This window comes from Scomber japonicus, chromosome 6, assembly GCF_027409825.1.
Source record: "Scomber japonicus isolate fScoJap1 chromosome 6, fScoJap1.pri, whole genome shotgun sequence".
Classification (NCBI taxonomy): domain Eukaryota; kingdom Metazoa; phylum Chordata; class Actinopteri; order Scombriformes; family Scombridae; genus Scomber; species Scomber japonicus.
In genome coordinates, this window is record NC_070583.1 from 9,291,709 (window position 1) to 9,314,988 (window position 23,280).

Sequence of the window (23,280 nt, forward strand, 5' to 3'; positions counted from 1 at the left end):
CGTCCTGTAGCCTCTTACTGATGGAGCAACTCTGTCCCCCCATTCAGTGTCCGGACCTTTTATACAGGACACTGAGGAGGAATAAAGTAGTAGTATTCCTGCATTGAACAGACTCTCTTACCCCTTTCACACCAAAGCAGTTCCAGTGCTGGTGCTGGGCTGGTGCTGGCGCTGGTTCGCAGTCGGTTCAACTGCGAATCAGCTGAGAAACAGTTTGCGTTCCCACTGCTCAAGGTTCTTGCAGGGCCACGTAATGACGTCACCACATACGCCAGTTACGTTCGCTGCTTTCCCATAAAGACTGGCGCCAACTCTGAAGCAGCAACAACAACAACAACAACAACAATGGCCGACTAGCATTTGTACAGCTGTCACTCCTGGCTCGCATCCAAACACAGCAGATACAACGTATTTGTGCTGCTCGACAAGATTGAGATGGTTGTTAGCCTTAGTTGTTACCCGGCAGAGCACAGCTAACTCACAACGCATGAATTTCACCATCAGTCAAATGTTCAAGGGATGATTCACTCCTTATCTATTCACCACACGGTCTTGTTTGTTGTGGTTGGTGTCAATAACCCTACCTCCAGCCCCCTAACGTAACCGGTTCCTTCTTCTAGTCCATCAAAGAACTGGCGGCACTCTGGAACCAATTTTTGTGGCCCAGAGCCAGTTTTTTGTCTGTGTGAACCGGTTCCAAATTAAGCACTGGCCCCGAAACCAGCACTGGAACTGCTTTGGTGTGAAAGGGTTATCTGAGAGCAGAAGAGAGTGACGCGACAAGAAGTGATAGCAAACAGCAGCAGATGCTAACGTTAGCTGCTCCTCTCCTCTGTCTCAGCAGGGGCGGAGCTGAGCCCTCCTGCAGCAGAGACACAGAGACAGCGTTTTTTGCTTTTTTTTGGTACCAAAATCCACTGTGGCCTACTGTTGCCCGTCATCACCACATAAGTGGATTTGATTGGTCTGGGCATCCTGCAACTTATTCTTACTCACTATATTGTTGCTGGTGAAGTTGACTGTTCAAGTCAGGCCAGAGCGACTATCAAGCCACCGTAAATTTTTCCCAGTGCTCCCGATATGCAGTCCGCCAGTGTCGTAAGACCTTCTTTTTGATCAACAAAGCAAAAAGGTCAGCAGCCCACATGGTCAAACATTGGTTGATCATTGATGCCGTGTTGACCTACCATATGTTCTAGGAAAAAGCTTTTAAAAGAGTAATGGTGTAGAAAGTTTGTCATTTTCTTCTTCCTCAGCATTTCTAACCAAACAGGCCACACATGTTAAGAAGAGGAGAACGAAATTCACACTTTGGTGTTTTTCTCTGCAGTGATAAAGGAAGGATCACACCAAACTAACTAATATTTTTTACATACATAACTTAGAAATCATGTGCCTAACCCAGTATCCAGTGTTTCCTGGATATAAGTCTCCTGTGACACACAGAAACTAGGCAGGGATTACTTCACAGTGAGGGATTCCCCAAATCAATTTTCTTTATAAGGGAGCACCCTAATATGGTCGCTACTCAGCTACACATTCACTGTCGCTCCCTAATATAGAAGGGACGGGAACCTCTGTGTTTGACTCGAAAGTGAACACACCTTGTCAGCAGTGTTTACACCACATGACACGGCAGTTAGTCGAGATGTGCACTAACTGTTGATTTATAATTTGGTTTTGTATTTTACATTATAAGTATTTTTTTCTAGTAATCTAAGAAAGGAAATATGTATGTAAAAGTCCACAGATATCAGATACACCAATAATTACATGCTTATTAGCTTATAAGGAATTACAAAAACTAGATTAAGTCTCTGACAACTTGACATAGAGATAGTCTGGGGTTTGTAGGTACTACATTTTGACCAAATGATCAAATGAAACTGTTTAAAATGGTGTACAACTTAAAGCACGATTATGTACCTTTTTTCCTGAAAGCAGAGGCTAATGCTAATGCTAAATGTGAAAACTGAGTGTAACAGTAGCACAAATGGAGAGTACAAAACATGCTTTGACCTGTACACTTTAGCTGTTGTCATGTTTGTCCTCAGAGGCCAACCAAATGCCCAAAAAGAATGTTTGCTCTCAAAGTTCAGACTAACATTTTATTTGACTATTTCCAGACAGACCTGCATGGAAGACACCAAGATGTTGGCCTCTGCCTCGACAGCCAAAACAAACACCAACAACCAGACCTAAAATACACATCGCTTACAAACACCTGGAGCTCATGCACCCAGCACTCATGTCACTCTTTCTCTCATAAAAAACAACTCTTTTTCTTTCAGTACTGAAGGTTTTGTATTTTGCTTAAACAGTCTGGTTTTAAGGGCTTGTGCAGCCACACAGACTTACAAATAACTGGTGTATGAGACAGACCTTTTGGTAACCTGAGCTGCCTTCCATTCACAATGCTGACGCATGATGGAAAGGCTAAGTCTTGTTAAGTTTGGAGAGACACAAGAAACCTTTTCAAGACCACTTTTCAAAGATCTCTCTGTAAAATCCTGGCTGTGAGAGCAGGCCAGGTTACATAAAGGTAGCAATGAGCACCCACACGGAGGTAATCACACTGTAACTGCCTTAGCATGTATTAGCTTCATTAGAGCAGTGCTACAGACAGTGGAGAGTTTTCATTAGTATGTAAAAGATATTGGTTAGACTTGCTCATCATTAGCTCCTCAGTGCCTATTATTCCTGGATAATAAGGCAGGCTAGTTGTTTTTGGACTGAACCAGTTTTAAATTGTTATTGTTAATAGATAATTTAAAGTATAAACAACAAGTAATACAGAGCATTAGTGTGTCATTTGTAGCACAGCAAAATATGCAAATCTGGATCCAATCTTGCAGCCATTGCATAATTGATTCAAAGACAGACAGCTGTAAATTCACTTTTAAGCTGGAATGTTTTGGGGCTTAGATTTTATAATAAAGTTTGCATGCTGTCTGCATTATTGTGACATGAAATGATCTATAACAACGATGCAGTGATAGTTCTACTGCAGCTTTTATATGAACAAAGAATCAGATTGTGCCAAGTGTGGATCGTTGACCCCAGCAGACACGCTGTGACACATGATCTGGCCTGGTTAAATTACTTCTGTAATTATGAAATTAAGTGGCGTATGGATTTTATTCTGCTGCCCAAATTGGAAAACCTCATTTTCTGTGTACACAGAGTCTCAAGTCTCAGTTCACCTCCCTCCCTCCCTAGTTTTCTCATACACAAACACACGCACACTTACAGTTGCCCATAGTAAATACACAAAGAAGCTCTGTATGAAATATTTGGGTCACATATACTAAAATGGACTGAGGTCAAATCAGTCAGCATTTGTGGGTAGCATTTTTCTCCCCCAATGTCTAAATCAATCATATCATGCTTGTCATGTAAGATCTGGGGCTATTTAGAGGCGGCAACAATGGCTTCTTTCTTCTAAAAATGTTATAAATCCTTCCAAGTTCAGTAGTGTTATGTAACATCCATGGCAGAGGTTAGTGCATAGCTGTGTGTAAACCACTTTACTCATGTAAATGTGACATTAGTACGAAAAGGCCATGTGGCATACACAAGCTGATATGTATTAATGGGTAATAGCACCGCCCTACTTAGGGCATGATGATGAAAGAGAAATCCACCCAATAGGAATGTTGAAGGGTAAGTTATATTTAACATGGTGAACAGGAATGTACAGTAGGCTATGATATTGAAAACAAAACTAGGTATGGGTTTGAGAACCCATCTTTTGTTTTCAGTTTACAGCTCTTATATTGTAAATGACAGTAATTTAACTTTCATTAAATTGATAGAACCACTATATTAATAGCTTCACCCAGTTGTAAAGAATTAAAATGCAGCTTTGAGCCACATCTTCATGCAAAAGGTGGTTTCCCCCTCAATTGATCAAAATATTCCAATTGAACTGCAGCTGTACTTGATAGAGCATAATTAAATACCACATAAGAGCACCGTCAGAGCCCGGATAGCTCAGTCGGTAGAGCATCAGACTTTTAATCTGAGGGTCCAGGGTTCAAGTCCCTGTTCGGGCGATGGTGCTTTTACAGCGCTTTCTCCGCCTTTGACGACGTAGTTAGTATGAGTGAAAGGACATATTAAGAGTATATTGGTAAACAGCTCACTTTTCGAAGAACAATCATCCATTACCTTCATGATGTACAACATTACGTGTGTCTGTAACAGCTATTCCACTTCTAACATATTACGTGTGTCTGTAACAGCTATTCCACTTCTAACTTGCTTTGCATTGGCGCCACATTTATTTAGTTATTTGTGACTTATCTTCTCGTGTAAACCTACCAAATGGAGAAATGAGTCGTAGTTAAATTGATCTCATGGCTGTATTTTTTTTTAACTCGGTCAGTACCTTCTCTCATCTTTGCCTTCCGCTGTATCACGTGAAGGAATAGTGACAGGGCGGGTTTACGGGACACACGTGAGCCAATCACCGCCTCTGTTTTGCGGCTCCCATTCGACGATAAACATTGGGAGCTGACCCGCAGGGCTCTCAGTGAGTGAGGCAAAGGCACGGTGACGTGAAGGAGGCCGAGTCGTACACGGTCAGAGCCGCTGTTAGTGCTGCAAGACTGGAATTACTTTCAAACATTGAAGAGACGCACACTATGCTGAAACATTATCTTGTCTCAAAAGGAGGAGACGCAAACCTGTCGCTCTGACATCGACCTTTACCGCCCGGAAACCCGTTAGCTGTGCCAGCTAACGCAAGCTAGCTCAGTTAGCTATTACATACCCTCGTTTTTTTCCACGCAGCTGACCTACACAAACAACAACACAGCCGTGCTCAGTATCATTTGCTTGCTAGGTTGGGGTCGCCTGTGGTGCCCCGTGGACGGTTCTCGTCGAATATGATACATAATGAGTCAAAGAGATACTTTAGTTCATCTGTTTGCTGGAGGGTGAGTAAATCCTCATGTCACATAACCTAACAGTAACGTACACGCAGGAGGTGGCCCAGGGCTAACCGTTAACTATTGACCATAGATTCATGTAATGGGATGTTTGTGATTGTGTGTTCGTGATATTGAGAGGTTTGGGGGTTATGGTATAAATGAATTTAAAGATCAGTGTTTGCATCAGTATGTCAGATGTCAGCTAAGCAATGTTATCCACGCATGTGCACCCGTAGGAGGAGATGGGCTCAATGTCATGAGTTACAATGACATTTGAATGTTTGAATGAAAGTGGGTGGTGGGTGGAAACGTGTTTAGCAGCGATCAGTGACTCTTCGAAGCCATTGTGACATTTTATATGAAATACCCCCATAGCTATACGTTTTTCTAGCTTAATGCACGAAGCCGTGAGCGCAAGCCTCTTTGAACATGTGTGTAGCATCGGCCGTAACGTTAGTGTATCAAAACAAACGGAGGGGGGAGCTTGACGCTAAAGGCCACCAGCTTACCTAGAAAACAGTTCAGAAAGCACACACACACGCTGTCTGATGCGTCATATTTGCTGTGTGGAGTGCACTCTCGTCTCTCTCGTCACACCAGCCTGCAAAAAAGCTGGGCGAGGAAGGGATTAATTTTGCCTTAATTTGAGTTCCACACCTCTTACTTTTTTTTGCATTCAGCCTCAGGAAACGGGTGACACAACGAGCAAAAATGCAGATTGTAGTGTCATGCCAGCTTGCATCAAGCTGCCCATAAAGGGAATGAGTTGTGACTTAAGTTTATTGTAATTGTGTCCTGTAAACGAGAACTAATGTTACAATTGTTTTCAACTACAGTGCCTGTCTGTGTCTTGCTGCTGTTCTTTTGCTTCTTACTTCTTTTATAACATTTCATATTTTATTGTGTGGCTACAGTGATATAAATTAAAGTGTATGAATTTGTATGAATAATTACAGCAAAAAGAAACAAAATCTATTGCGATGAGCCAAACCTTGTGCCAAACCTTTTTTACTAGTCAACCTATCATAACCTTAAAGCCAGAGCTCAGGTGAGATCAAATCAGACATTTCTGCTTGTTTCTGCCCCACACCCCTCAGCTTACCTCTGCCAAGAACTTTGTTGACAGGACTTACTGTATCAGCTTTGGTGCTAATCGGAAATTAACCCCAACTAAACATAACCGCTGTCGCTCTTGCTTTAGATCTCATCCTGCCCAGCCTTCGCCTGCCTGTTACAATCTTGCCAGATTTTTATGTAGATAATATTTTTGTTTGTTTTTATTGTTTTTATTATCCTTGCATTCGTTATCTTAGCATGTGACCGTCCTGACATACCTCAACCGGTCATAAATTGATTTTATCTTTTTCTTTGTACAGGGCGTCTTACACTTTTATTTCTTTTAAGCTTCAGGTAACAGTGGTAAATGATTTATTATTACAAACTACAGCTTTCAGAGGTTGGGTTGTAATAACACGGCAGTAAATCATAACAGTCATAATATTACTTTATGTCAGTTGAATTGTTCTAATGTGATGGCTCTATTCTCAAGGCTTTTAAAAACAAAAGACAATCATTATTTGCAGGTGTTATTTTATATATATATATATATATATATATTCTTAAGTGAAATTACATCTGTGAGTTTGGAATGTGGCGTTTTGCTGAACAGAAGCTTGCTGTATTCCCCAAGAAACAAAAAACTTTCCTGACTGGCTCTCTGTTCCCACACTGTGCTGTTTCACATTTACATGCCATGGATCTTTAGGATTCCACCAACCACACCATTGGCTAAAGTATTTGTGCAAAAGAATTAATGCTTTTCACACCTATGAGTATCCATCCCCAGCTGTTCCTGAAAAAAAGAAAATAGTCACTTTTAGTCTTGTTTTGCCAGCTGTTTGCCATCTCATCTTAACCTTCTCCATCTCTGTCTCTCTACCAGATGTGGGGGCACAGTAGGAGCCATACTGACATGTCCACTGGAAGTAGTGAAGACACGTCTGCAGTCGTCCTCTATCACCCTCTATGTGTCTGAGGTTCAGCTCAGCACTGTCAACGGGGCCAGCATGGCCCGCATGTCCCCACCAGGGCCCCTGCATTGCCTCAAGTGGGTACTCAACATCTATTGCAGTCAGACTCATACAACTACCAATTCTTACATACAGTGTATATTTTGTATACACTGTACTCAAATGAGTTCATGTGTTTATGTACAAAGTTCAGGGTTCCTCCTCCCTGCCCTCCCAGAGAGATTTGGCTACAGAGCCATGGTTTCTTCCTCAGCAGGCACCATGTTGCTGCTGTTGTTGTTTGGTCTGGCTGATGTCCCCTTGGCAAGACTCACCACAGCCTGAAACCAAACTCCACAACCTCACCCTTTGGGAAAACCACATATATCAGTCGCTTTAGCCAAACAGGAAATTTCAGAAAGGGGGGGGGTTCAGCTGTTATTACTTGTGAGATTTTCATAAATTTGTGATTACTCATGACACATTGTGTCTGTTATTACAGGCATTTTCCTAGTCCGCTTACTCAAATACCACTTTTGATTCTGAGAGGTTGCCAATTGTGATGTTTGAAAGAAATTAGAGCCGCTCCATGAGGAGGAGAATGGCTGGGTCTCTTCTAAAGAGGTTGTGTCAGGGTTGCTCAAAGCCTCTGAAAAAGTATGTTTGATGGCAGAATGCCACTTCTCAAATTCACTGAACTGAGTCCAGTCAAATGAGGCACCAAGTTGTGGCAGTAGAAACTTTGTTATGTAGGCTGGCACTGTATTCCTGACAAAATATTTTTAATGTTCAAACTGCTGTTGAATACAGTGCCACATCCAAATGCTAATATGCCTTCTGGGAATTTCAGATCTGTTCCTTTTATGTCTTTATCACTAGATTTAAGAACTTGCAATAATCATGGAGGGCAGACTTGTATTTTATTTTTCTCAAACCAAAAAGTAGGCATTGTTATGTTAAAATTAGTATAATTAAATAGACCGAAGCTAATCATATCGTTGACATGTTACAGGCTGTAGTGGACAGGGTGTGGTCAGCAGAGCAGCCTCTGCACATTGCAGCCATCTGAGCTGAATGCAACACACCAGTATTTAGACATGACACATGAAAGGATTTTCATAAACTGTACACAAACTGTATGTTGTTCTGGCTCTAGGGCATTTTTGAAGAGAAAAAAACAGGTTCAACTGGACAACCTATCTCTAATCATGGGAAACTGTCTTTTACTGGACAGTATATATTTATATTTTGTATTTATATTTATAGTTTGTTCATTATGTCTTCATGGTAATCCATTATCTAAATTTATTTGCTATTTTAGACCTCCTCAAACTAAATTTTCTTTAACCTATTCTTAAGACTAAAAATCTAAAGGTCAGCTTGAGTCCTCTTGATACTGTAGTGTTTTTACACCCCACAATACAAACATGTTGGTAGAGGCAAATGACTTTACAACTGACTACTGGCAATTTAGCTATTTTTAGAGCCCTACTAGTTTTTTCTCAGCGATGGAATGAGAGCAAAGGCCGTCAGTCTTTCATATCTGAGGGGTTCATCCTGCTGGAGGGGTCATGCCAATGCACACATTCAATTTTAATAGTACTTGTATAGGGGTTGAATCTTTGGCTTGATGGTGCAAAATTTAAAGAATTCATACATTTTGGACAAAAATCTGAATATCATCCTACATGGACACCACCAATAGAAAATGCCCTGTCTTGATGGTCGAGTCATAATGTCTATTTCTCTGTTTTCATATTCAGATTGATATTGGAGAAAGAAGGACCTCGTTCTCTCTTCAGGGGCTTGGGGCCAAACTTGGTGGGCGTGGCACCTTCCAGGTAAGCCGACTCCCGTCACCTACAAGTATCATCTTCGTCATGTTCTGAGCAATATGTGCAGCCTTTGCTGAATTCCTCATTAACACACTGACCACATTATTGGATGGAGGGAAAAAATGGATAAAGGTCATGTTTCTATGTGAATTATAAAGCTAGAATTCTCTGTACTGTGGCCATTTATGACACCTTAGACACAGCTTTTTCAGGATCATCTTCACCTTTTTCAAATCTGTATTCCTATCAGCGTCAAATATTTATTTACATAATATTCACCATTATTCAGACATGATTCAGTCACACTGGCTCTACCTCTAGGTGAGTTTTGGATACGTACAGTGTTTTTCAGGGAGCCATGGCAGTGGCAAACATCAGTGTTATGTAACTAACTACCACAGGGATTGGGATATATGGCCATGTTGCTCTTATTCATCTGCATGGCCTGCTCAGCAGTTTCACGCCTTATTACTGGACGGTGAAGTGCTCCTGCGGAAAAAAGGCAGCAGCAGCATTAATAAAACAGTATTGGGTCAGTTTGTGGGACACACTGTAACTGACTGCAGTTAGGTAATAATTTATAACATTTATGATTATTAATTACCCCTCAGTGCGGTAATGATAGCAGTAAAGTGGCGGCTAATGGCTAAGGCTACAGCAAGCAGGTGCCAGTGCTAAGCATGTGTAGAGTGTTTTGTTAACATCTTACATGAATGAATGCTGATGGCAACGAGGCCTCCCCGAGCTGTGACGCAGATTTAAAGATGAATGCACAGGCAAACACTGTCTGTTTAATTATGTGACTGATGAGCTCTGAGCTTCCTCAGGAGTCTGACTAAGCACATTTGACAGACTTGTGCATCGCCCGTTTAAAATGTGTCCGTACAGAACAAACTGACTTCTTGGCCTCCAGGATTGCTGTTTGCAGCTTTCTCAAGAACCAGTCATCTGAACAACTTCACACTCACCACTGCACTTCCTTGGGTCCTGAACAATAGACCCAACAAGTGCAAAGTCGAATGGATGAGACAATGATACATACACAGACTCCTTTCATTTTAGTGAGATTAGTGTCTTCAAGATCATTTCCGGGCCACGGTGTGTCGCTTCGGGCATGCTCGTGCTTTCTCCAGCTCCTCTCTCCTCTGTTGTTGCTGCTCGCAGCTTTCTCGAGAACCGGCCATCCAAACCACTTCACACCCGCTCAGTGTGAAATCAGTTGGATGAACAGTACTTAAGATATGCAAAGGACAGATAGACAAACAGAGATTCCTTGCTTTATAGTTAGATCATTCAATAAATGAACCAGGCCTGGCTGTATTGCTGCAAGGGGGGCGGACAAAAGCAGCACAAACACTCAGTTTAGATTCAAGCACGCACACAATCATCTAGGCCTTTTTTTAATTAGCGACGATAATTACTGAAAACAAATGAAGACATGTTCTTTTTACACTGAATAGATTCTTTGTGTAACAAGGCTGATTTGCTGGCTCAGTTAGTTCTGCTCTTGGCCTTACAATCGTTGAATTTTTAAAGCTCATTAAGCCCAACCTGACATGGGGACAGTTTGATTTGTGAACGTAGTGTAATTAATAAGCTACATCCTACTCTACGCACATGTGAGAATTAAACTAATAAGCTTTACACAAAAAACACAGCATATATAACTTGTTTTGCTGTGTTTTTTTCCTCTCTCTCTCTCTCTCTTTCTCTTTCAACAGAGCAATCTACTTTGCTGCTTACTCCACTGCCAAAGAAAAACTGAACGGCATATTGGAGCCAGACTCCACACAGGTTCACATGGTCTCGGCTGGAATGGCAGGTAACTACACGCATGAGGTAATGGATTGACATCCATCAGCAAGCTCCTCAGACACACCCAGCAAATCGGATTGGTCTGGTTCAGTAGGAATATAGGATCAGGCTTGTGTAATGCATGATTTGTATTACTGTTCTCAGCTTTTGCTAGTATATTGATCCCTCTGTAGAGAGCAGGTAGCGGTAGGACTAGTTTATGTTTTGTCATTTGAAGTAATATATGGTTTGGCAATTGAAGCACATATATGCATGAAGACACTGTGTATTCAAACATACTGCCAACATAGCAGTTTTAAGAGCATTTTAAAACATGTTGAAAGGCCCTTTTTTAAATACCGAATCATTATTCTCTGACGATTTGCATGTCAGTGGTAGGTTATCTACTCCTGTCTCAGTCTGATTCAGCTGTGAGTAGAGAAAACGTACAATGTGGGTCAGTCAGGCAGCCACGGATACAGTGTCAGCGTATTTATGTGTATAAGAGTGAATCAGCCAGGCTCACTTGCACCGCAGCGCTACTTTTAGCACGTCGTGACTCAGACATATCAACAGCCCAGTCAAGGTCAGCATTTGTCAGTACAATTCTCTCCCCGGTGGCAATACATATTATTCTGCAGTGTGAGACCTGACAGGTGACGAGGTGTAGACAGTCCAGTGGTTAATCTTATCTGTGCATTGATACAAGATACTACAGCACAGCCACGGCTTCTGCCCTGGCAATAAAGACGGATGTGCACCCACCCCCCCCACCCCCCCCAAGCTAAAACTGGGTAGGGAAGATATTACTGATAGAGCCTGAGCAAAATGTCAGTGGGTCATTCTCGCAACACTTGCATTATTTGTATTTAATATTCCTTAGTGTCACTTTCAACAGCTCACATAGCATTTTAAATTAATGGCCCTACTCTTCCGACCTGTCCCTTCTGTTGCCTTGGTTTTGGGGATATTCATTTCACATGAGGTTGAATATGGTGGGTTAAAATTTGTGGATGGTGGGGGAAGTAAAAATGGTTGCATGCCGGGTCATTTTGCTACACACAAGCACTGTGTCTGTTTTAGGCTGTTAGCTCTCCTCTCGCAAGGGCATGAGACCCCCCACACCACCAGGGGTCTCTAGCTGCATCTGTGAGGAGTTACTTGGGTCTGCGTGAGTACTCACCACAGATCTGTGCTTCTTTTTATATCTGGTTCCCCCTCTTTCTCTCTCTCTCTCTCTCTGCATTTCTTTCCTGTGCTTTCCTGTCATGTAGGTCTCTGGATCAATTTTGCTTCCGTACTACCATACACACAGGTCTCTCTCTCTCTCTCTCTCTCTCTCTCTCTCTCTATCTCTATCTCTCTATCTCTCTGTCAGTTTCTTTTTAAAAAACATTTTTACATAGTCTTTGTCAACATGAATGAAGTTTAAAGGGGACTTATTATACTTCAACTTATTTTCAGTCATATATAATGTTACAGTGTCAGTTGTTCATACTAAACGTGCGTAGAAGTAATCCCTGTGAACAAAAATCACTGGCTTCAGACATAATATCTCTAGGTTTTGGACAAAATATAATCCTGTTTTTTTTTTCTCTGCAGGTTTTACAGCCATTACAGCAACCAATCCAATATGGCTCATAAAGACCCGTCTACAACTGGATTCTAGGTAAAAATGACATTGTCACTTGGATGTGAGCAATATTCTTAGTAGTAGTAGTAGTAGTAGTAGTAGTAGTAGTAGTAGTAATAGTAGTAATAATAATAATAATAATAATAATAATAATAATAATAATAATAATAATAAGCGCTTTTAACAAAACTCAAAGAAGTTTCACAGAATCAAAGTCTGAAATCATGTCAGGACTGGCTCTGTTCCTCTTGCTTCATACAGCATAGCACTTCCAATTGGAAGTTTTTGATTTTTAGCACAAAGAAAGGAACCATGAATACCAGCACGACACCACAGGGTACTTGCATCATCATAACTTGGTTTGCTCCTCTCTGGCTTTTTGTTTTCACAGACATGTCTGTGTTCAATAAAGGTAGCAAAAGTTGAAAGTTGAGTTTCTATAGACATACACAATGAAGCACACAACAAACAGTTGAATAGCTATGTTCCAAGGCAGTTCAAAACATAGTGTTACAGTACATATGCTACACCAAGTGGACATCTGTGTTATTTTCTGTGTTAAATAATATTTTCTCTTGGGACTCTGTGTACTCTTATCCTTGTACATACAGGTCCCAAAAGAGAGCATAACGAAACAAATAAAACAGGAAACAGGGTTCTAATGTTTGTTGTTTACAGTAAGACTGGAACTGCTCAGTGAATTGATTTATAGACTAGAGCAAGCTATTCTCCTGATAACTTCTAGCCTTGTGTCTGTGTGTGAGCTAGGGCAGAATTATGTTGTTGCTGTAATGTTTTTTAGCCATCTACGTTTGTCATAAGTTTCATAAGTTTTTTGTCCTTGTTCAATAAACAAATAGCATTGTTATTGTGTGATGTTGGTTGCTTGTATCTACATTGACATTTTAGAAATGTTCAAGGTTGGAGCGCCCTGGTGGTTGAGTGGTTAGAGCACATGCTACATAATCCCAGCGTCCCTGGTTGAATCCGGCCAGGGACCCATGCTGCAGGTCATTCCCCTCTCCCTGCTTCCTGTAGGCATCTCTGCCAGTTACTATGTAACTAAAAGCAAAAGGACCAAAAATAAATCTTAAAAAAAAGAAGAAAAAAAATTCAGAGTTAGTCATTTTGTTTGTGACTTTTCAAAATATGTCTTCTTCCTGTCTTTTCTTAGGAATCGAGGTGAGCGAAGGATGAATGCGTTTGAGTGTGTGCGGCGGGTGTATCAGTCAGACGGCCTGCGAGGCTTCTACAGGGGTATGTCGGCATCGTATGCTGGTATCTCAGAGACTGTGATCCACTTTGTGATCTATGAAAACATCAAACGGCGCCTCTTGGAGGCCAAGGCACCACAGAACATGGACGAGGAAGAGGAAGCAACCAAAGATGCTTCAGACTTTGTAGGGATGATGCTCGCTGCTGCCACCTCCAAGACCTGTGCCACAAGCATCGCTTATCCTCATGGTAAGAGTCTGTGATTACCAATAACATAATAGTTTTAACTGATTTACCTGGCTTTAATCGGAGGGTGGACTTTTCCTTTAACTTTTCATGTCTTCTCGCCTTTACAGAGGTGATCCGCACCAGGCTACGCGAGGAGGGTACTAAATATCGGTCCTTCTTCCAGACTCTAACGACGGTGCCCAAAGAGGAGGGCTACCGCGCTCTTTACCGCGGCCTCACCACTCACTTGGTACGACAGATCCCCAACACCGCTATCATGATGTGCACCTACGAGCTGGTGGTCTACTTCCTGAACGGTTAAAGTCTTCCCCCTCCTTAGAGAGTACATGTAACCCTGCCCTTGTTCAGAGACAGAGAAAGAGAGCGACTGCACACCAGCTAGCACAACGACCTGCTTGCCCGAAGAGGACCCAATATGGCACCATGACCTTTGTGTCAGTGACGCGAGTGGTTGTTAAAAATAAATAGGGAGTTTTGTTTTATAACCAAAGGGTCTGGTACAGGATTGAAAAGTTCCTCTTATTGATTTGGGATCTGGGTTTTAGCAGTGGAAAAGAAAAGGTTGCCCTCCCTCACCTTACTCTATTGAAATGTTATTTTCATTTTTTATTCCATCCTATTTTCCCTTCGGTTACATACGCTGCTTGTGCAAGCTCTGATTCATAGTGCTGAAGAAAGAACCCGAGTTACAGTATATTCTGCCTCTAACAATACTAATGGAAGAGAAGTACATTAATTCTAGTCCTTACAATCTAATGGAAACGAAACCCTCTCCAGCTGTAGGTTTTACTGTCATGGTGATGATCAGTTTTTAAAATATAGTAGTATCATGCAGTATTCCCTGCAGCCCTTAGAGTACCACTAGAGGCCCAAACTGTAAAGACGCCAAGAGTCAGGAGCTACCACGCATCCTTTTGAGCTGAAATATCTCAAGAGGGTTCCGAAGTTTTTGGAGAACAAGGAGCAGTCAGTGCTTGACGCTTGTTGAGTTTTAATAAACAGAGGGGGGAAATGTGGAGGGAGGGGGAAACGTGCCTTGTGTGATAATGTGATGTAGACTAAGATGCACAATGCTGTAGGAGGAGGTAGAGCTGTGGTTGACCTGTCCAGGCACGATACAAAAAGTGTAGAAACGTAGTTGAACACTGTTTTTGGGTGATTTCGTTCACCCAGGGAACCCTCTTGCATATTGTGAACAAACAGCTGACACGCTCACCTAAGGGTTTTTTAACCTTACTGGTCGTGATTTACATACATTTACAACTCTTGACACTAAATACCTACACGGAACCCTTCTGTAAATGGCGTTTTTTTTAAATCAAAAACCGCTTGGTTATGTGGAAGAAGCGTAGTCACTAATCATAGGCTAAAACATCGCCGAACTAAACCAGAATAAGAGCCGCCTTTCTAACTACTGGAATGTAAATAAACGGGAGAAATAACCTTACTAAAGGCAAGGAAGTAAAAACACTGACCCATGATGTGAATATAAATTAATACTTAAATATAATTAACTAACTTTAACAAATTGTACTATTGATAGATATATTAAATAGGTATGCCAACATAACGTGATTGTGATTCAGTTTCTTTAGAAGAGACAGAGATGGGGGGTGGGGTGGGGGCGGGTTTATATGTTAGTTGTTATCTTTTTCTCAAACAACAGTGTCATTCTTACAGCACTTTTTTCAACGTTTCTCCGGAATCTTCATCTCATTTTGTTTTCCCCTCAGTTGGAGAATCCAGGCTAGTTTTACAGGCGGGGACAATCCTCTTGAGTTTACTCTGGAAACGTGTGGTACAGTTTAGTCAGTGTGTGGAGGAGGTAGTGAGGAATATGTTTCTCATAAGCGCACATTAATCAAATGCAGACCAGTATGAAGAAAATATTGTTAAAACCCCTCCAACCTCCTTGGATTATACAGTTATTCACAAAACTACTACCTTTCACCTTTTTGTCAGTGCTTTATGTACTTTGATGTCCTTTTCATGGAGTGGAAAGGTACGTTTTTGTTTTTTTCATGCTTCCATCAGTAACTTCCCTTCCATAATCATGACACAAGAACCTAGTCTCTTTGTATTGTGTGCAATTTCATCTCAAGTCATGAACTTTAAAGGTGCAGAGTGTAGAATTTAGTGGCATCCAGCAGAACAGACTTGGCAAAAACAATATTCATGAATTGGTTTTAATTAGTGTATAATTACCTGAAAATAAGAATGGTTGTGTTTTTGTTAAGTCAGAATGAGCACTTTATATCTACATAGGGAGTGGGTCCTCTTCAACAGAGGTCGAAGTGTTGTACGGCCATGTTTCTACAGTAGCCCAGAATGGACAAACCAAACGTTGGCTCTAGAGGGTGTATTTCACAGGTTTTGCAGCCTCTGTGGGATTCAGGTTATTGCAAATACAACCTCACTGCTACATGCCACTAAATCCTACACAATGGTCCTTTAGGTGTGAGGCTTAGCCCGAAATGCTAACACAAATAAACTTCTCACTTTAAACAGCCCCTCCTGTGTATTTTAACTCACAGTGATAACTTATCTAAACACTTCACTGCTTTATTGGGCAACAGTGCTGGTGCGCAGCAGTAGGCATGTCTGGCTCCCGTGGAAGGGAAGGGCAGTATTTTTGGCATAAAATGCAACTCGACTATGCTCACTTTCTCAGCGCCAGCATACTTGAGTTAAGATCGTCGAAATAGCTTAGGTGTCTGGCCCCCCCCAAAACAGCCTCAAATGCTTCTAAGACTATTGACGTAATCCTTAATGTGAACACTTTTTCAGTTTTACAATTTACATGAAGGATGCATTAGATTAGCCTCAGTGTGCAAATCTCACCGGAGATGTATTCGTGCTTACAGACAAGTACCGTCAACACACACTACCGTCATACCATGGGTAACTCTGTTGCTGCTAGTAGTTTGTATTCCATGGTGCTGGCTACACTCCCATGTGTTTTAAAACAGGACGGATAGACGGTCCTTGCAGATAGTGTGAGTTGATTGTACATAACCTTGATAAAGGGTTGCTTCACCCATTTTACAAAAAAAGATAGTATTACTTTGAGTATCACAATCAGAATTCAATTTTACTGTAATGTATTGAGGTGGTGACTGAAAATGAAAACCTTTTTAGAATACTGCTAGATCTAAATGAATGCCTCAATACTATTAATGAGAAATTCTGATTCAGAATGTTTTTTTTTTTTTTTTTGTTTGTTTGGGTGAAATGTCCCTTTAACTGTACGGTTATATGCATCTCTTTTACCTATAGCTGTGTCCGTTGTTTGTGATTATGATGCATTATTCCCTTGCATCCCATGGTTATTCTTTTTTTTGCACCCCCACACGTTTGCATTGTGTGCCAGTGAGTGTGCGTGTATTTCTTTTGCGTGTGCTTGCTTCAAATGACAATCGTATGTCATTCGGTCGTGTCTTGTGTGTAAGAGACCATAGGAGTATGTGTGCACTCAGTTGAATAGCTGCAAACAGTGTTTTTATCTTTTTAAAATAAATGGTTGCCTTTTCCTGACACCCTTTTGTTTGTTTTTTGTTGTTTTTTCCATGTTGTCATTGATGAGCCAACTGTAAGTGAGGCTCAGTCTATGCATTCTCTCATACCTGTTTTTTTAAACAAAAAAGTCAATAAAATGCAAAGAGTGCAAGTATATTCAAGTGTCTGTTACTCTTTTTTTGTTGTTTAAAATAAAATAATGTGTCATGCAGTTCTCATTTTTAACCAGCAGGTGGAAGTGTTGAGCTGTTGCGCTCTACTCTGATTTCTTCCAGCACACCATCAGCTCAGTGGAGCAAACATTGAAAGCCTCATTCCTCAATCCCAAAGAGATGAGAATGAATAAGATCCATCAACAAATGTTTACTTGTATTCTGCACCACAGATACACTTGTGACACGAAAAAAGGCAGCCGGCCAAAATCATGAGCAAATTATCCGAACAGAAGCTGAGCCAAAACTTATTTTAAAATAAATAATAAATTGAATACATTAATGGACAAAGACAACAAATAAATGATGGCATAGCCTCAGCTGAAAAACACCTCATTCACATCTCATTTCCTGGCTTAACAACAACAGCAGCATCACATCACCACATTAGTTCCAGCAGGACCAGCCTGACTCAGATGCCGCGCGTGTTTATTTTGGTCCTGACTGAAAGGGGAGGAGTGCATTCCCAAAACATGCTCCACAATCTGCCAGCAAAAGTCGCCAGTGTTCTTGGAATAATAAAAAGGTGCCTCAGGATGTTGGTTGTGCCACACTTGTTAAATTGAACATGGGGGAAATGGCAAAAGATGGAAAACAAAAAAAAAAAACTGCTGATGGTGCCAGTAGAGTGTTATGACTGGCATCTTGTTTACCTCTGAACTGAAGTGGAAGAGAAGGGAAGGGAGGGGTGGAGAAAGAGACAGAAATGCTGTTTTCCATTTCCACCATCACTGACAGGCTTTGAAATCTGTGTGTGTGTGTGTGTGTGTGTGTGTGTGTGTGTTTCAGTTGTCTGGTTTAATCCTAAAAGCAGGGGATCTGAACAGTAATCTGTATTTTAGTTAAGTGTAAAGATTAAAGTCTGGGTTTTCAATCTTTACACATATATCAAACATTTCATTTTCTTGCTATTGGCCCCCTTTTTTTTGTTGTGTAGCCTATTGCTTTGGTACCCACTTTCCAATTCCCATTTTCACTCTTCCACTGAAGAGATTTTTCATCTCTGCAGAGGTCTTGCAGAGGTGAATGTGTCCTTAAAGGGGCACTCCAACAATTTAGCATTGCACTTTAATTAAGGTGGAGGACTCACAAAACTCTAACTTCTTCTTTAAAAAAAAAAAAGAATGTTAGAGTGATGCGGCAGATGTTGAAGATATTAGGGCTTTTAGTCCCTAAATGTCCTTAATTCCCTAGATTCAAGCTCCAAAAACTCTGGCTCCGACATTTCCCTTATGCAACTAAATAGTGTCTTTAATTAAAACCTCTGTGTCTGGTAAATGCCAAAGTCACTCCACCCAAGTTTACAAGATAACATGTTTTGACATTTGAGATATCCCTGATGACATTGTCAGGATTCATTTCATATGTTTTAAATCTAGACTAACATTTGTTGAACGGTGGCCACACATGACAACAATGCTTAAAGTTAAAACCCACTGTAAGAATTGCACAACTGACTTAATAACATCAGTTACACAGCAATATCTAACATTAACCTTATCAATCTATTTGTAATTTCCAAGTAAGGCTGCAGCAGCAAAAGGGTATAGAACTGAGCATGGGTGCATCATCTGCTTATTATGAGTTTACTTGTGTATCTGTAAGAAGAAGCATGTGTTGTCTCTTATCCCAGAAATTAGTCTCGCTCTTAAAAGCTCCCTTCAGAGTCACAGAAGACTTTAAAAGACATTACACAGCCACTGTCACAGGCTAAGTAGGATTCTTCATGGCAAGTAAATTGATCTTCATGTGCACAATGTGTGTCCTTTTTAAGCCGAGGTCATGCTTAACACCAAGACTTTTTTCTATGGAATTAGTTCTTTTTTTTTTAAATATCTGACAATTGGATATTTTAATGATGGTTCTAGCTAGAATTAGAACCACAAACATAACCAAAGAACCTCTTGACAGCTCACGTTTCTTTCCTGGAGGATGTGTATTGTCTATATTGTCTTTTGTCTTGCCTCGACCAGTAATCGGAGGCACCCAGTTTCCTCTAGGTGACTCACCGACTGGCTGAACGCATGAACTTGGGGCCCGAGCCAAAGCATTCTGTGCAGCGTGCGGCTGTCCGCTGCAGCTGTAGCCCAGGGTGAAATACTCAGTAGCTCTGATTCGTGAGCAGCCAGGCTCCAGATTCAGACAAACAAGCCCTCTCTCTTCTTGCCTCAGATATCCACCGCGGCCCACACTGTCAACGTGGAAAACCACAAGGACAGCATATGGCTGACATGCACAAGGCATTATGTGCACCACATTGCGTGCACGGATTAAAAAAGAAAATGCATTCGATGTGCTTCTCTCTGCTCTTCTTCAGTTTCTTTTCCAAATATTTAACTCTCATTTGGCATGGTTGTTGTATGATCACAGGAATATTGTAAAGTCACTCAAGCTCTTATCTATTCTTTCACATATAGTTGTGGTTGCTTTTACTTTTTGGTGATCAACACTTTGGAAAGTAAAGCAGAATTAGTAGAAGATCAATACTCTCATCTGACTTCAAAGCAAGAAAGCAAATAAGTCTTTTCCCCAAAATGTTGAACTATTCCTTTAATATGACTGAAACTGTGTATTTTATATACATAACAATTATTTCCAACAATAAGACACAAAGTTTGACTATTTATAAGTCAGTCTGGTGACTAAAATTTGAATAAATAAATGTACAAATGCATCCATAAAAGACATGAGTGCATTTATCTTTGGCTTTGTTTGAATCTTCCACCCACAGTGAGACACACACAGGCTCGGGTGAATCAAGGGACATCTCTCTCTCTCTCTCTCTCTCTCTCTCTCTCTCTCTCTCTCTCTCTCTCTCTCTCTCTCTCTCTCTCTCTCTCTCTCTCTCTTTCTTACAAACACACATACACACACATGCACACACAAATCACCTACACATGGGAAGCAAAGTGAGGGGAAGTTCAGCCAAGACGAGACAAAGTACCCCCCTTTATTTTCTAACAAGCACAAATCCTCATGGTGATTCAGTGACATTGTTTGACTGTCAGTACGCCATCCAATTATGAGCGGCTCCACAACCGGTCCGGGGAGAGAAAAGACCCACAGGATGAAGATGTGACACATGAGGACTAGATAGAGATAGACAACCAGGGTGGTGGTGGTGGTGGGGGTGTGGAAGGAAAGAGAGAAAAAGAAGGGGTGGGGAAGGAGAGTACAATCACTGGGTGGTGAGGAAAAGACATAATGGAAGGCAGAGAATGAAAACATCTGATGCAAAGTGTCTGATGGAGAACTTGGGGAGGATTTGGGAACAGCCATGGCAGCTTTCTCTCAAGTCAGCACTGAAAGACAGGCAGGCAGGCAGGCAGGCGGGCTGACACACACACTGACACACACACACACACACACACACACACACACACACACACACACAAACGCGCTCGCTCAAAAACTCTCTCATTGAAAAGCAATAGATATGCACAAGGCTTGATGTTACACAATGCCAAATCCACTGCCTGCACACACACACACACACACACGCACACACGCAGCATGGGAGCTCTGAGTCACGCAGTTGAATCGGTCTCAGTCTCCCTGAGATCAACTTTCTAACTTTATGAATAACAGACTGTGTGTGTGGTGACAGCTAGTTGGATGGGTAGATTGATGTGATACCACTCTTATCTGTCTGTAAAAGCAGGAGTCAGAAGACACTTAGCTTAACTGATCAAAATTGAGACTGGGAGCAGGAGGAAACAGTCAGCCTAGATCTGTCTAAAGTTGAAAATATCCACCTAGCAGCATTTATAAAGATCAATAATGAATATATTTCATCATGTTTGTTTTATTCGTACAAAAACTGGAGTGAAAAACGTAAGTGCAGCTTCAACAGAATTGATATGTTGGACTTTTTCTTGGCTGGGAGAAGCAACTTCCTTTGAATTTCCACATAAAAACCCTAACTCCTCATTTTTACACTTCAGGTTTTGTTTGTGTTAATTAGAGGTGCTGGTAGATAGATGTTTTTAACCCTTTAGAACACAAGCTAAATGGGAATAAACATACTGGATTTCCCCCCAAAAAAAGTCAAACTACTCCTTTGATATCTCACTGTGGAGGAGTGGAGACAATGAGCTGTGTTTCACACTGACAGGTAAGTGATCTCAGCTGTGTTAAAGCCATCAACTTGAATTCTCCAAATCCCTTCAGAATTGATTCGAGGCCAGCCGCTCAGGGAACCAATGGTCTACTTTTCACAATGAGCCTTATTTCAGCCTGCTCACGCTTAATTCTGCTGTTGATACTGTCACATGATACTAATAATTGTATTAGTATCATAGTTACCAGTTACTGGCTGGTAACTATTTGTATTGTTTCTTAGTGAGTTCTATATGAAAGTTCAGGGTTCTGTTTAAGAAAAGGGAGTTTATACTGAGGAAATAGTATGATTATTAGTTCATATGTAACCATTCTGTCTTTTGCTGTCAGATAAGACTTACAATTACACAACTGTTTACATTATACAGTAGGTAGGGTCAAAGTGAGAGGGCTTAAAGCACCAGACTTCAGTCCAAACAAGCCCTGGCTTTAATCTCATAGTCATGAGCTGGTTTATGCTAAGTGGCTTTAGATGCAACAAATAAGCTTGCTAACCCATTAGTTCGGGTTTAATCCACAAAACCCCAGCTCCTCCCATGTAGTGATTTCTTAAAAGCACTTTTTACACACATTTAAAAGATTTTTACAAAAGGATGCACAATTTATCAAGGATATAGGAAAGTAAAAGAAGGCTAACTCATAGGGCCATACATTTCTATAGCCTATACTTCACATATATCTGCTTTTTTCTGAGAACATAGCCTACATAATGGCACCAACATATAAAAAAGAGATGCAGTTATGTAGCATCTATGTAACTTAACAATGATCCACTGTGAGTGACCTAATGCAGGAGAGAGACTAGTGGAGAGGTGGAGAGAAATGGGAGTGAATTACTTACACATAAAAATGATAAATAAATAATTTAATTTAATTTTAGCTTGGCCCAGCTGTCCTGACTCATGCTGGTTTCACCCTGGCACCCCTTCAAGCTTGGGACCCAAACAGAGGTGCCCCTCTTTCTCTTTCTCTCTCTCTCTCCATTCTGCTTTTTTTGTTTTTTTTGTTTGTCCCTTCTACTCCCTCTCTCTCTCTCTCTCTCTCTCTCTCTCTCTCACACACACACACACACACACACACACACACACACACAAACACACGTGTCTAGTATTAAGCCAAAATTGTGTTTATTTTTTGTTCTTTTGTTAATGTTGTTTTGTTTGAAATTATAGTGTGGTTCTGTTGCGTCTCTCTCTGTGTGTGTTTTTAATCAAATGTCTACTCTCATTGCACAAAACAAAATTTAAAAAAAAAATCCAGTGGTTTCTCATCGTCATAGCTCCAAGTGGGAGCGAATAAACTGCAAAAACAGGAGAGGGATCGTGATTATGTCCTGAATAAAACTATGTATGGAACGAAGCAGCCTCCACCCTGCGTCAAGTCTCCTGTTAGCTACACTCTAAAAGGAAGTTAGTCAATCGTGCTTACAAAATAAAAACACAGAACCAGTCACACTTTGGGAAAAAAATAACTTTAAACAACATGAAACACACGAAAAACTCAGTAAGAACCTTTAATTAATTTTAATTCTACTTCATACCTGCAGAGTAGGTACAAGAATAAGAATGACAGAAGCAGAAACTATAACAAGGCGTTTTATTGTAAAATCCTAAACCGGAAAACATGGAATGATTGTGACTACTTTGACATATCACCTTTTGTTGATCCCGATCCTGCAGCCAATCAGCGGCTGTCAGGGACACATGAACGGTGTTAATATCCACGAACAGGCTGCAGGCAGCAGGAGGAACAAAGAGAGCCGCC

General features: G+C 41.0%; 1 protein-coding gene and 1 non-coding gene across 3 annotated transcripts; both read left to right on the forward strand.

Moving 5' to 3' along the window:
* The first annotated feature begins 3,982 nt into the window (after positions 1-3,982).
* On the forward strand, positions 3,983-4,055 carry trnak-uuu (transfer RNA lysine (anticodon UUU)). Its single transcript has one exon. It is a non-coding gene; the product is annotated as a tRNA-Lys (tRNA).
* Positions 4,056-4,545: 490 nt separating this feature from the next.
* LOC128359775 (solute carrier family 25 member 36-A) lies at positions 4,546-17,341 on the forward strand. Of its 2 annotated transcripts, none has more exons than XM_053320099.1 (7): positions 4,546-4,595; positions 6,877-7,041; positions 8,707-8,784; positions 10,500-10,600; positions 12,175-12,241; positions 13,380-13,669; positions 13,777-17,341. In XM_053320099.1, the coding sequence occupies exons 2-7, from the start codon at positions 7,001-7,003 to the stop codon at positions 13,968-13,970; spliced, it is 771 nt and encodes a 256-aa protein (XP_053176074.1). In that variant the 5' UTR covers positions 4,546-4,595; positions 6,877-7,000; the 3' UTR covers positions 13,971-17,341. The 2 variants fall into 2 exon arrangements, with proteins under 2 accessions (XP_053176074.1, XP_053176073.1); XM_053320098.1 differs by having other exon boundaries at positions 4,549-4,940.
* The last annotated feature ends 5,939 nt before the right edge of the window (positions 17,342-23,280 follow it).

Coding starts and splice junctions, on each gene's coding strand:
- LOC128359775 (XM_053320098.1), top strand. CDS start 4,900: ATGAGTCAAAGAGATACTTTAGTTCATCTGTTTGCTGGAGG. Junction 10,601..12,174: donor GGTCTCGGCTGGAATGGCAG/GTAACTACACGC, acceptor TTTTCTCTGCAG/GTTTTACAGCCATTACAGCA. Junction 12,242..13,379: donor CGTCTACAACTGGATTCTAG/GTAAAAATGACA, acceptor GTCTTTTCTTAG/GAATCGAGGTGAGCGAAGGA.